Consider the following 15,761-nt stretch of genomic DNA (forward strand, 5'->3'; position numbering starts at 1 on the left):
ACCTAATTTAGCCATATAAATTTATTTTAATTTTTTTTAATTTGTGTTGGTAATAGTTGGCAGACTCTCTCTTGATAACGTATACTTTTTCAAAATGTATTATATTACTATATAAATTAGATTATATATAAACAAGTTTAATTATTCATTTACTTTAAATTTAGTAATTTTACTATAACAAATTTAATTATTTTAGTGTTTAATTATTTAATTAAAAAATTAAAATTACAAATATACTAACTGATTGAATTTTAAAGTACATCAATATTTTTGTTAAAATTTAACCAATATATCCCTAACAAGTACTTGCCCGACTATCCTTTTGGCACATAGCACTTTCTTGGGTTTTTTATTTAAATTATTTAAATATAATATTTATATTTGTGTGCTCTAAATTTATCCTGGATATGATGCATATCAATAAATATACTTTGTTTACCTATTTTTATAAATATTATATTTAAATAATTTAAATAAAAAATTTTCACTTTCTTATTCGTTGAAAGAATACAGAAAAACAAAAAAAAAATTGCTCAAAAATTATAAAAGGACGAAGTATTCGCTGAGTTATTATATTTGTGTGTCGGACACCTTTTGATAATATAATCAATTAATATTTTTGCTTTTAATTTTTTTCCTCTTCATTTTTTTCATTTAACAAAATCGTTTTTAAAATATGTAACTTTTACATTTTAAAGCTGTTTAATAGTATAAATAAAAAATATGTTTTGTTAAATTTTCTTCTAAAATGGGTCTTTTATTGGTATCATTATTCTTTAGCAATTTAGGATTGCTAAATCACATATTTTAAAATGATTTATGTCTTTGTCTTCTAACACTAAACAAAAATTAGAGGACTTATTTGCAAATATTTCCATTTCGGTATTATATATAGACGCATGTTTAAACCTATATGCATGCATCACACATCATCTTCTCTGGAAAAAAAAAATCCACATGGCACTTAACATTATTTTCAATCCCATGAGTTCCTTTGTTGTGTTTTTACTAGTGTTTCTCTTTTATTCTCCTAATAAAATTTTTGTTAGATCATGGGATACTATTCCAAAATCTGATATTGATATGATTGAATTAGCTCTGAACTTGGAGTACTTGGAAGCTGAATTTTTTTTGTTTGGAGCCGAGGGTTATGGTTTGGATGTGGTTAACCCTAACTTAACAGAAGGAGGACCCTCTCCCATTGGTGGCAAAATTGCCGATCTTAGTCCCCTTATTAAGGATATTATCTTTCAATTTGGTCTCCAAGAAGTTGGACATTTGAGGTTCATTCTTGTTTTTATTTATTTATAGTCTAGATTTTCATTAATCATTTCTCTTATTGTAAGACATTTTTGCTTGTGTATATGTTAATCATCATGGTTTTATTTAAAAAAAAAACTTATTTTTTAACTATCAATCAGCCAACTAGATGAATAAAAATTAAAGGTTTGAATTTTGGATTTTTGTAACAGGGAAGGAAAGAGAAAATTAAAAAAAAATCTAATTTTAATTTAGGTAAATAAAATTAATTCATTCTCAATCATTTTCCTATTAATATATCAGAAAAATTTAATTCGTTATTTTGTATAAACTGTGATTATTGTGTCTTTATTCTTGTTAATTATTGTGAGTATTGCATTCATTCTAGAGTAAAACATATTTGAATTTATAAATCAAGTTTTGCAAAATAAAAAGAAAAACAATCGTAAATATATGGTTAAAATTTGTTCATACAGTAAAGAGGAAAATATTCTTGATTCAATTATTAATTATTATAAAATACTACCTGAGAGTAATTAAATTAGAAAAAGTTTTAGGTTGGGACTAGTATTTTTATTAAAATTTAATCAGTATTTAAAAAAAAATAAAAGTACTTAATTAAGTTTGGTTGTACTGTTGCAGGGCAATAAAGAGCACAGTGAGAGGATTTTCAAGGCCATTGCTGAATATAAGCTCAGAAATATTTGGACAAATAATAAATAATGCCTTTGGTAAAAGGCTGAAGCCACCATTTGATCCCTATGCTAATGACATAAACTATTTAATTGCATCTTATGTGATTCCTTATGTTGGTCTCAATGGCTATGTTGGTGCCAACCCACTTCTGCTCAGTGCCACTGCCAAAGCGGTAATTAAAACCTCCAAACTAATTCGGTGGATCAAGTAATTAATATGGTCGAAAAATAATGAAAAATCAATTCACTTATTATATAATACATACGTGTGGGACAATGATTCAAAATATTCACAAAGGGAAATAGTACAATTTGGGGTTTTTATTTATTTCATTAATTAAAGGTTTCTTGGTTTTTTTCATTAATAATTTAATCTATTTTGACCTTTATTCTTAAAAAACTTGTTGTTTCATTATTTAAGACAAAATTGTTTACTTTTTTATTGATTCATCCATTTTTGGTGGTTCATCCATGTGTCACATTTCTATTGCCCAATTCTACTGTATTTTATTGAAAAATATTTTTGTCCTTTTTATTAGAAAAATTACTCACGTGCATTATTGATGTATGATTTATATTCTTATAGAATTAATTTTAAAATAATTTAAGTTTAGCAAAAATCTATTATTATTATTATTATTTGCATTTATAAATAAATTTTCAAGATGAATGTAAAATAGTTATTTTCTTTTGAATAGAAAATTATTGGTTTCAGAGATTTTTTAAAAAAGAAAGTCAGTAAAAATGAGCTTATAAAATTTAATTGAAGTTAATATATATATGCTTTCATGAATTGCATAAATTAACTGTGCTAAAAATGGAATTTATATCATGCATTCAAACTAATTATGCAAAAATAAATTAAGTAAAAAACAAATAAAATATTCAATCAGGTACAACATTTTAACCTAAAATCTAATTAAAAAAACATTTAACTCTTTCATATTATATACTTTGTCCTTTTTAACATAAGTGTTTTTTTAAGATTTATTAACAACCTAACAGAATTTTAAATTTTAAACTTTTTCATGAACTTTTGAAAGTGGTTGATTTAATATCTAAACATATGGTGCGATATTGCATGCACAGCTTGTTGCAGGACTTTTAGGTGTGGAGTCTGGTCAGGATGCAATAATCCGAGGTTTGTTATACGAACGGCGAGATGAGATAGTAATCCCATATAAAGTGAGTGTGACTGAGTTCACAAATCGCATCTCAAACCTTAGAAACAAATTAGGGAGGGAAGGTATTAAAGATGAAGGCCTTGTGGTACCTAAAGAGCTTGGTGCTGAAGGTGAAGTCACAGGGAATGTTCTTTCAGCTAACGATTATTCACTTTCATATCCTAGAACTCCAAAAGAGATATTGAGAATAGTGTATGGAACAGGTGATGAACATGTTCCTGGTGGATTCTACCCTATGGGAGCTAATGGTACCATAGCTAAATCTTACTTGGAACGTAATTAAAGCTATGGCGGCTTTAATGCCTTTTCTGGGGTAAAAAAAGTATACAACAAATATGTCTCATATCGTATAAATATATAAATTCTCATCTAATGAATAAATAATTGCCATTTGTTATATATTGTACTCGATTTATTATGGGGAAAAAAAAAATCAATGTGTGTATATTTACATATAAGTAAAAGGATAATAAAATATTACTGTTCTAGACCTAAAATTCGAAATAATGTCTTATTTTTATCTTTAAAGTTTATATATATATATGTGTGTGAAATATTATGCTGCATTGGAAATTAAATAATATTAATTAACTAATTCCTCTCTTAATATTGTTATTTACTTCTGTATGATATTTGGCCACTTGTTTATGAATTTATTAGCATCAAATATAAAAGGTTAATGTTATATTTATATATGAGCAAGACCACCAACTCCATTATGTTACATAATCTGTTTCAAGTTCGAATAAAATTAAGAAAGATAATTGCGTTAGATCTTTGACGATCAGTATAAAAATTTAATCGAATCATCATAACATAGACTAAAGATATATATTATTGTGCTAAAATTAGGTAGGTGTTCCAAAGTAACGCGCTATAAAAATCATTTTAAAATTATTCTTAAAATATATATATCCTTTTTATTAAGACTCATTTTAAAAATATTTATATAATTTTATTTATAAAATTAAAAATATATAATACTTAATTACTTGTCATAATCATATATTTGTTAGTAATTATTAAAGATATTACTAAAGATATTTTTAGAGATATCTAAGTTATTTTTATATAATAAAAATCATATTTTTTAAAAATAAATTTTCACAATTTTTATTTTTAATAAAAAAATTATTATATCAAAGTGAGTCTCAAATAAAAGGAATATAGTTTAAAGTTATTATCAATATAATTTTATTTTAGAAAAAATTTATTGAATAATATATCATATTTTTGTCTTCGATGTTTATATTTTATTTTAATTTTATCCTTAATGTTTGATTTTAATTTTATTCCTAATATTTCCTTCATTATAATTATATAAAATTAATATTTAATATAAATTATATTAACTGTCAATTATGAATATTTTTAATTATTTTAATTATATTAATTGATATAATTCTAATTTTTATTTATTATGCAAGAATTTAAAAATAATACACACGTTATGGATGACAAATTCATATTGATATCAAATAATAATAATAATAATAATAATAATAATAATAATAATAATAATAATAAACGAGACACACATTATATTCTAAAAAAGCAAAACGTTTACAAAGGATTAAGATAAAAATAATAAAAAATTAAAAATTAAAATAAATTTGTAATTTTAATTGCCATAAATTTAAATTAATATCAATAATTAATTCTTATCTATTACAGACTACATATAGCATTTAATTTTTTTAATGGCTAAAACTGCTGTTTTAAACAAGCAGGTATTTAGACACTACATGAAAAAACTTTTTTTTTCTATGCCAAAAATCGACGGCTATTTCTGTCTTTGATATTTTTTGATAGTTTACTGTCGATATTGTTAAAAAAACGTAATTAAAAGAAAAATATTAGAATCGACAGCCAAACCGTCGATATTTTTATAATGAATTAACACTTAGCACCATTATCGTCACATTGCCGACGAACGAGTAAGGGAAAATACTTTTATTTTAAAATCGACGAACATGGCGTCGATTTTGTTATTTAAAATATTGACAACACTTACGTCGATAAATATAAACGATCTAGATTGCTTTTTGAAATTAAGCAAACGATGTAGATTTAAGGTATAAAATAGACGTCTAGAGTGTTGCTTTTTCTTAAATTAAAATCGACAAATTTTTCGTCGATTTTTATCACTAAAATCACAAATACCCGTGTCCACTTCCTGCGTCCAAAGTTCAGAACTCATTTTCCCCAAATTTTCCATTTCATCCCCAAATTTTCCAATCACCAGAAACACAATTGCCCCTTGTTCTACCCCAAATTTACGGTTGCGCTGCCATCATTCTCCACTGTCGTCGTTCCTCCGTCACGGTTACCCCTTCTTCTTCTTCTCCCGTGAACCTCCTTTTCTTCTCTCCTTCACTCACTCCTTCTGTTCACCCACTCTCCACCACCGTCCTCCACCCCTTGTTTTAAATCTTTAAATTAGAGGATTATTTATTATTGTTTTGACAAGTATGTAAACTCATTATTTAATATTTATTATAAATTTTATTTTTGTATTTAAAAGTGTATTTGTCTCATTATTTAATATTTAATTGACTATTATTTTACAAATAAAAAAATCTGTAGCTATTAAAATCGACGGCAGTAATGTCGATTTTTAAATTCAAAATAGACAAAAGAAAATAAAAAATAAATGGAGAACTTGTTTGTCTTTCTATAATTTTATTGACGGCTCACTTGCCCATTTTAATAAGTTAAAAATTGACAATTTCCTTGTCCATTTTAGTAAGTCCAAAATTGACGGTTTCTTTGTCCATTTTAATAAATCCAAAATTGACAGTTGGTGTGTCGATTTTATTTAATATAATCGACGACAGACGGGTCGCTTTTACTTAATATGGGAAAAACTTAAACTCATATTATCGACATCAGAATTGTCGATTTTATTTAAAATATATCGACGGTTTGATATACCGTCAATTTTATTAAAATTTAAAAAATCGACAAGTTTAATAGCGACCATTACCGCCGTCTATTTTGGCATCGATTTTTAATATTATCGATGGCCTAGCCATCGATTTGGTCGTCGATTTTAACGATGTTTCTTGTAGTGAGAGTGGTTATTGCTCCCTAATAATTTAGACATTATTATCAGAAAGGAGTGCTACTCTTTCTCTTAGGTCCTTTTTTTTTTATGTTATGTTTAGTCACAAAAAATAGCATTTAATTTTTATTTTTTGTAGTTTATTATGAGTTTAGATCTGAGAACCAAAGTATTTTTTTAATTTGTTATTCTTCCTTGACTACTTCATAGAATAAGAATGTATTCTTTATTTTTCATCGAAGTTGATCCTTTTAAGGTACAAGTTGCAATTTTTTATAATGTTTTTTATGTAATCATTCTATTATATTATTCTTTTGATAATTTGATGATTGTTCTTACTCTAACTTCTTCCTTTCGTCTAATGTTCCAGTGCGATTGTCTTTTGTCACAAACATTTACAATGCACCACATCCATCAAATACGATCTTGAGTTGTATTTACTGATTCGGGTTCTAATACATGGATGTAAGCGTTCAACGAATGGATACTAAATTCTATTTTACTGAAGGATGGTTGAATGCTTACATCTATGTAATTGGAACTCGAATCAGTTAATACAATTCGAGATGATATTTGATGGATGTGATACATTATAAATGATTGCGGTAAAAGACATTCGTACTAAAATATTAGACGAAAGAAATAAATTGAAGTAAGAACAATCATCAAAAGAATAATATAATAGAATGACTACACACTAAAAAAAACACGGAAGATAGCGACATCAAATTACCTGTGGTTTCTCCATCTGCTGCAATTTGCCAAGATAGCTGTGATTGGCATCCAATCTCTTCAATGTGACGCATGTAAGACCCAATTAATTAACGGCTAATTAACTCATAAATGAGAATTTATTCTAGAAAGCCAAAAATGTGATTTTTATGGCTTAATATGATAGAAAAGATTGAGACAAGAATTTCGGTAACAATTTTATAGAAATCGGACCAAGATTGGACCGAACGGGCTAAACTGGGCCAACCAGACCCAAAGTGGGCCCTTGGCCCAACTAAACTAAACCAAAATCCTATTTTTCAGCACTCTCTCTCCTCATTTGAGATACTCACACGCTGAAATGGAGTAAGGGAGAGGAAGAACACTCTCTCAAACTTATATCTCTCACTTGATCTTCAAACCACCATAACTTTTGATTTAGAGCTCCGATTGTCGCACCGTTTGCGGTGACGCATTCACCGCGGAGAGCTCTATAAAACCCATACAACCAATTTTGAGATAAGCTATGTTTTTCTCTTCAAAATTCCAACCCTTTTTTTCGAGTTTCATGGACAAAATGTTGAGATTTTAGGCTCTTTGATGTTATAGGATCCAACTCTCTTGAAAGAGAAGATTAATCTTGTCTCCTTAGACCTTGGGTGTGGTAAGATTCTCAACCCTAGTATAATTTGTTGTTCTATGAAGTTTGAGTATTGAGATGTTGTGTATGGGTATGATGATTGTGGCTTAGGTTGTGTATATGTGAATATTGGAGCTTGATTTGGTGATTTTGGAAAGCTTGAAAGAGGGTTTTGTATGCAAAAATCTGTTCTTGGAGGTGTTGATACCTTGAGAGCTTGAGAAAAAATGGTTTAGAAGTACTCCGGTTGAGCTTGGAAAATCGGCTAAGGTATGGTCTCGGTTTCTCGTATCTAAATGTAATGTAGTGGAAAATACTTAGGCTAGAGGCCCTAAGATAGGCATTGAATTGTTGATGTTGTTGAATGGTTGAGATATATGATGTGGTCATATATGTGATAATGATTATTGATGCCTTGATGGTATGATGTATGAGAATTATGCATGTTGTGATATATGCTTGATGAGTAATTGAGGTTGAATTGTGGGTGACACCATGTTGATGGTGAGTATGATATTGAGTATGTGTAATGATGGTCGATTGGAAATGGTATTATTGAGAATTGGGATGAAAAAGTATGTGTGACATGTTTATGTGTTTGTCTCTTAGCCATTTGATTGAGAAGTGTTAAAATGGTGGGATGATGTTTTGTGAATTGTGGTAAAGTGTTAATGTGTGAGTTGAGGAGGCTTGATGTTGATTTTGGTACATTTTGATTGATTTCAAAAATGGTTGAAATTGGCATGTTTTGGTTAATTTTGAAAGGGGGTGAAATTGGTTTGTTTTGAAAATGGCACTTTGTGGTTTTGTATGAAAACATGGTTTTTTGGGCAAACTTTGATGGGACATAACTTGGACTATGGATCCCCGTTTTGTACCAAACTTATTTAGAAATGAAATTGGATCCGGGATGTCCATGCCGTTAGAAGAACGGGCGGAAAACGATTTAAAATGAGAAAGTTAAGTCCGTCGGAATATTGGGGGTTGAATCTGTGAATTCTGCAGCTTTTAACTTAGAAAATTTTTAGCAGAATGACCCTCCGCGCGTAGGCGCACTTGGCGCGTACGCACCGATCTTCAAGAAAGCACCATCTACGCGTGCGCGTGCTGTGCGCGGGCGCGTCGATGTGCTGCACCAATTGCCCATCCATTTTCCAGAGAGTTGTGCTAGTTTTGTGCCTGGGGCGCAAGTACACCCACGCGTACGCGTGGCTGACGTGTATGCGTTGTTTGGCTATTTTTCAACCCACGTGTCCGCGTGTATGACGCTTGCACGTCGATGAGTTTTGTGGCCATCCACGCGTGCGGGTGAAGTGCGTGTACGCGTGGCCCTGTTTTCATCCCAAAGTTAATTTTTGAGTTTTAAAAGCCAAATTTCACACTTCTCAGCCTCCGATATCACCATTTGTGTCTTAAATCATTATGATATGCCTAGCAATGAGGAAAGGAGCTAGTGAATGTGGTAACTTACGAGTGAAGCAAGGGAAAAATGAATGATCAATGAGGATCAAAGATGATTATGTGAGATACGGAGGATGGCGGTGGAAGTGCTTGTTATGCCATGGGCCGAAGGGCCGTAATTGTAAATTTATTGGCTGGTTATGGATTTAACCGTGAGCCGGATGGCTGGATTATTGCCGTGTTACGGCGGAGCCATGATTATGGTTAAGTATAAATGCATATATGCTGTTGAATGAATTGTGAATATTTCCACTTCCACTATCGGAGATGAGAGTTCCCTGGGAGGAAGCAGTGGCTAGCCACCACGTGCTCCAAGTTAAGACTCGAAGCTCTTTTGACCCTATATCGTCAGGGTGGTCGGGCACTGTGAAAGCCTCGGATGAGCTCACCCCCATAAATATTCACCAGTGAGGGTGATGGATATGGATCATGATTATGATCAAGTTTATATTGAGTATAACTCGAGTTGGGGAGACACGACAGAGGGACAATCCAATGCTTAGCTACCAGGACTTGTCGGGTTGGCTCTATAACCGACAGATGATATCATCAGCCATTAGGGACAGGCATTCATCATATGCATACTATGTGAATTGATTGAGATTGCCTATTTGACTGCATATTACTTGCTATTTGTCTAAATGCCTTATTTGTTCCTATTTGCATATCTCTTGTCTGATATAACTGTGTTTGCTATATTATACTCCTGCTGGTGGTTGGGAGGTCTGAAGGAATGGGAAAGGGAAGTATTAGTTAGACTGAAGGATCTTTAGTCAGATGCCCTTTATGGTTTAGCTTGTTTATAAGCTCTAATTTTATCTAGAGGAAGTTCTAGGATTGTCTTCGGCTTTCCTCTATTATTATATATTATATATGTGAAAGTTGTTACCATGCTGGGAACCTCTGGTTCTCACTCATGCGGATTTTGTGGTTTTCAGATGCAGGACGTGAGGCTTCTCGTTGAAGCATGCTGGAGACTTCTGGATTAGCAAAGATCCTTTGTTCTCGGGACTCTGTTTTGATTTTATGATTTCTCTTAGATACTTTTCTCTATTGAATAATACAAACTGCGATGACTCCTCTTATAGGAGATTTTGGAGAATAGGTTCTCTGTCTTTGTGTCCCTTTGGGTTTCCTTGGGGTTTCCTTATTTTATTTACTTGTATATATATGTTGCTATGCTCGGACCGGTTATCTTCGCAACTGGATTTTGAGTTTTGATATTCCTGTTTTTGACATTCATTTGTATGTATATATAATCTCGCGTTGGTTTATCCTTGTTTGTTGCGTTATCGATCGAAGTGTTGCGCTTTCGAGTTACGAATTTTTGTTTACCCCTTTTTCTTAAAAAGGTTCATAGTTATAATCATTTTTCACAATACTATTCGTACTAAATTTTCATTTTAGAGGTTGTAATACCTTGCTATCTCTGAATTATGACTTAAGCATAAGACTTTGTATGGTAGGGTGTTACAACGCATAATCAATTTGTATTAACGTCGATTCCACGCAGCCCCGCACTAACCCTAACACAATTTCACCCAAAATGTAGAACAAGCCCGTGCCACGCAAGCCCTTCAGTGGGGGCACCACAACGTCAGGCTACAAGGCCGGGAAGTCGGGAAAACTAAAACTAATGCAACAAACGCAGGGAACTAATACTAAGTGCCACAGTAAAGCCTACCTACAACCAAGATAAAGTCTAAACTACCAGAAATCTAAATGGTAACACCCTCTAAAACCTAACTAATGGCAGTATGAAACAACACGCACAAACCACCTAAGAACTACTCAACACACAAGAAGAAGAAACAATGGTAATCATCCAATCTAAAGAAGCGAAAATGTTCAGTGAAAGAGATGTGCTTACCAGAGAGATTTCTTGCAAAGGAGTAGTAAGAAAATCTGAAGGAAGGATATTACAGATGGATGGGAAGCAAACCAATAAAGCAAAATCTAGAAAACTTAAGGGGGAATAGAGGATGCAGTGCAAGAATAGAATGGAAACATGGAGAGGAACTGATAGTGAGAGAGAAGAAGAAAACCAAAAAACAAAAGTGTAACTGCCATGGAGAAGCGCGAAGGTCAAGGGTAAAATGGACCTCTCCCTCTATGCTTTCAAATCAGTCATAAATGTATTTGATTGCAAGCGCGAAGAACGAGGCGACAAGCAACGCTTTCTCGAAACGGTACAGCCTACTCCCGCGTAGGAGGCACGCCCTAATCACGAGTGGCCGACCAGGCGGTGAAGCAACTTTAAAATGCGCCAACAACGGCACTCACATCCCTAGCTGGCGTGATGGGGGCACTGTTTCAGCCCAGCCCAGTTAGCATTAAACCCTGATCTGGGCGGCTGGCCTAGTAAGGTCACTGAACCCGAATCGGGAAGCCGACCTGGCAACTCCACCCCTCCAGCACAACATCTGACAGTTGGGGGAAAAGGAAGCTTCCTGCAAGGTGGGTCTGCTCCCGTGGGACCCACCCTAAGTACAGGGTATATAGGGGGAGGGCCCTACCCTTCCCCGAGGTACGTCACTATTACTCACTTTACTGCCATCTGTACGGATTCTAACTTGATTGTCGAAGTCCTTTTTGCAGGTGGCTCCCCTTCTCTAACACCACAGTCTGCGAGGCCGTAAGATCCCAGCCTTCCACTCTCTAATGCGAGCCCGGGAGATCCATTCGATCGTCAGCAGCCAGGTCCAGACTTTTTCTATTTCGCTCATCTTACCAACCCGACCCGTTTGGCACATGAAGACACGAATAATATCTAAATATTTTTTCTCACTATTTTTGAGAAGATCTTATTCTTTTTTTTGGCAATTGATGAGTAAGTTGATCTCCTTTTTGAAGCCAGATCACTCTCATGGAAATTTACTTGCTGGATATTTTTGCAAGGTACTGATTTAGTGAGATTTGAATCTTATTGCATGCTTGGTCACTGTAAAAATTACTTTTGGTGTGGGAAGAGTCGAGTTTGACTAGAAGTAATAAAATTTCGCACAAAGGGTTATTCTGCTTTATAACCTCGAACTTATTTGTGATTTTAAAACTAATGCTGGTTGAGTTGGTCTAAACTTGCACTACAAAATTAGAACTTAGCATTATATTTCATAATTGTAGAAATCTTGTGGTTTGTGCTTTGTGTTGACTGATGTGATACGATTTGTAACACAGACAATTCCAATTGGAGAGTGAATTGCTGCATGAATCGTGGTTTAGGATTTAAGTCCTCTTGAGTTTTTCTGGGTTGCATTAGAAAATTTGAGTTGGTGATGAAGTTCTCACATGATCAAAGCCAAAAAGACCCTGAAATTTTTACAAGACCTTAAATAAACTAAGGACAGATTGGCAAAGTTCCTATTATGACTTAGTATGTCTCTTGTGTGATGGTGTCGGTGTGAGAAGAATAGAGCAAAGGATGAAGTTCAATATAAAAGGAAAAAAATGTAAAAATTGCTGGCGTTTGTTTTAATATAAATGTGGAAATTGTGGGGGTTATAAACCTTTACAATATACAAATTTTTTTAAAAATACCTGTTAGCCAAATTGAAACTGCACAAAAAACTAATCCTATTTTGTGGCGATTGTGCCAGCGGTTCATTAGAATCGCCGCAAAATTAAATCTCCATGACCTAACCCGCAACGGTTACCGAACCGCTGGTATGCTGTTTTACAGCGGTTAAAAATCGCTGCAATTTCTCATGTGTCTTGTAGTGACATAAAAAAACACTATAAAAAATTATAATTGTATTTTAAAATGATCAACTTCAATAAAAAATAAAGAATACATTCTTATTCTATAAATTAGTAAAAAAAAATAACAAATTAAAAAAATACTTTCACTCTCAAATTTAGACTCATAAAACATAAAAAAATATTATATATAACCTTTAGTAGATAAGAATTAATTATTGATATCAACTTAAATTTATTGCAATTAGAATTACAATTTTATGTTTAATTTTTAATTTTTTTTAATTGTTATCTTAATCATTTGTAAAATACGTTTTGCCTTTTTAGAATATAATGTGTGTGTCATCAAATTATTATTATTATTATTATTATTATTATTATTATTATTATTATTATTATTATTATTATTATTATCAATATGAATTTGTCATCCTTAACGTGTGTATTATTTTTAAATTCTTTTCTGATAAATGAGAATTAGAATTATATCAATTAGTATAATTAAAATGATTAAAAATATTTATGATTGAAAATTAATATAATTATGTATTAATTATTGATTTTATATGATTATAATAAAGATTTTTTCTAAATTAATATAATCGTGCATTATTCATTAAATGTTTATTGTAATATAATTATAATAAAGATATTTTTCTAAAATAAATTTAGAAGAGACAGATATATAAAATAGACAAAATATATCACATCAATATTTTTGACGCTAGAATACTACCTGTTGTAAAATATTATATAATAAAGATTAAGATAAAATATTAAATATTTTTTTTGTGAAATATTTAATATTGTTAAAATGAGAAACTAAATAATATTAATTAACTAAATTCCTCTCTTAATATTGTTATTTACTTCTATATGATATTTGCTCACTTGTTTATGAATTTATTATCATCATCAAATATAAAAATTTAAAGTTATATTTATATGTGAGCAAGACCACCAACTCTATTATGTTACATAGTCTATCTCAAAATAAAATTAAGAAAAATAGTTGTGTTAAATTTTTGACAATCAATATAAAATCTTAATTGAATCTTCATGACATAGACTAAAAATATATTATTGTGCCAAAATTAAGTAGTTGTTCCAAAATAACGGGCTATAAAAATCATATTAAAAATACTCTTAAAATATATATGTCATTTTATTGAGACTCACTTTAAAAATCTTTATATAATTTCACTTATAAAAATATATAATGCTTAATTACTTGCCATAATCGCGTATGTTTGTTAGTAATTATTAAAAATATTACTAAAGATATTTTTAGAGATATTTAATTTATTTTTATATAATAAAAAATATATTTTTTAAAATAATTTTTTATAATTTTTATTTTTAATAAAAATAATTATTATATCAAAGTGAGTCTCAAGTAAAAGGAATATAGTTTAATAAAGTTATTATCAATACAATTTTATTTTAGAAAAAATTATTGAATAATATATCATATTTTTGTCTTCAAAATTTATTTTATTTTAATTTTATCCTTAATGTTTGATTTTAGTTTTACTCTTAACATTTCAATATGTTTCAATTATTATCATTATAATAATATTCTACAACAGAGAGTATTTTGGCACAAAAAATACTGGTCTGACACATTCTAATGCTAGTGTGCATACCTATCCAATTTATTTGTCATTCTTAATGTGTGTATTATTTTTAAATTCTTGTATAATAAATGAAAATTAAAATTATATCAATTAATATAATTAGAATGATTAAAAATATTTATGATTGATAATTAATATAACAATACATTAGATATTAATCTTATATAATTATAATAAAAATATTTTTTAAATTAGTATAATCATGCATTATTCATTAAATACTAATTATAATATAATTATAATAAAAATAGTTTAGGAATAACTTTAAACTATATTCCTTTTATTTGAGACTCACTTTGATATAATAATTATTTTTATTAAAAATCAAAATTATGAAAAATTATTTTAAAAAGTATAATTTTATTTTAAAAAAATTATTGAATAATATATCCTATTTTTGTTTTCAAAGTTTATATTTTATTTTAATTTTTTTTGATGAACATCGGGGCAGAAACGCCCAAAAAACAAGAAAACTAAATAGAGACTACTCTAGGGAGAGCAATACCTATAGAATCAGCATGAAAAGCTAAGGAAATACAAGAGGGCAGAGTGAAGAAAATATGACAGCCAGATGGGAGACTATGACCAAAGTGAGCCAACCTATCAGCACAAGTATTTGCTTCCCGAAATTGGTGATGAATATTCCAGCTAGTAAGCCTGCTGCATCTGTTTCTGATAGCCAAGACTAAAGATCTAGTAGCATGTAAGTCAATTTCCTTCTGGAGACAAAGCTTCATTGCAACAAGGGAATCTGCTTCAATAATCAGATGAGAGCAACCAATATTCAAGGCTAGCTCCAGGCCTAGTAAAATTCCCAAAAGCTCTGCTGTCGTCACTGTTCCACCGTCCAAATTCGCACTAAAGCAAGATATAAATCTTCCATCAGAGTCCCTTAGGATCCCACCACAAGCTGCTCTTCCTCCATCTAACACAGAGCCATCTGAGTTGAGCTTAATAAACGGGTGATCTGGTGGCTTCCATTTGATCTGTCTTTCAATGAAATTGCAAACCTTTTTCCTGCTCTGAGCAAGCTCGAGCTGTGCCATAGAGTAGTCCTTCGCTAAGCGAAAGGCCAAAAAATGAATGCTATTCTCTGCTACGGCCTCATCGCTATCAAAGATCACCTTATTTCGACGAAGCCAGAGTGCATTCATTGTGCATACAAAAAGGAGGGGCCAGTGAACCCCTTTGAAGAGGGATTGGGATGATAAATTCTCCAACAACCAAGGGAGGAGGGGGGTGTTGAAAAAATTACCAAATCTCAATCTGGTATCAATGCTCATCCATGTTTGTCTCGCGACTCTGCAGTCTCGGATCACATGGAACATCGATTCAATTGCCTCACCACAACTAACACAAGATCCATCATGGGTCATATTTCTTTTGACTCTAATCTCATTTGTTAATAGCACT

At 31.0% G+C, this 15,761-nt stretch overlaps 1 protein-coding gene across 1 annotated transcript; it reads left to right on the forward strand.

Annotated features, from left to right (window-relative positions):
* Nucleotides 1-929: 929 nt before the first annotated feature.
* Nucleotides 930-3,496, forward strand: LOC107483385 (ferritin-like catalase Nec2). The gene is made up of 3 exons (XM_016104004.3): nucleotides 930-1,283; nucleotides 1,903-2,128; nucleotides 3,045-3,496. The coding sequence occupies exons 1-3, from the start codon at nucleotides 958-960 to the stop codon at nucleotides 3,420-3,422; spliced, it is 930 nt and encodes a 309-aa protein (XP_015959490.1). The 5' UTR covers nucleotides 930-957; the 3' UTR covers nucleotides 3,423-3,496.
* The last annotated feature ends 12,265 nt before the right edge of the window (nucleotides 3,497-15,761 follow it).

Source organism: Arachis duranensis, chromosome 4, assembly GCF_000817695.3.
Source record: "Arachis duranensis cultivar V14167 chromosome 4, aradu.V14167.gnm2.J7QH, whole genome shotgun sequence".
Lineage (NCBI taxonomy): Eukaryota > Viridiplantae > Streptophyta > Magnoliopsida > Fabales > Fabaceae > Arachis > Arachis duranensis.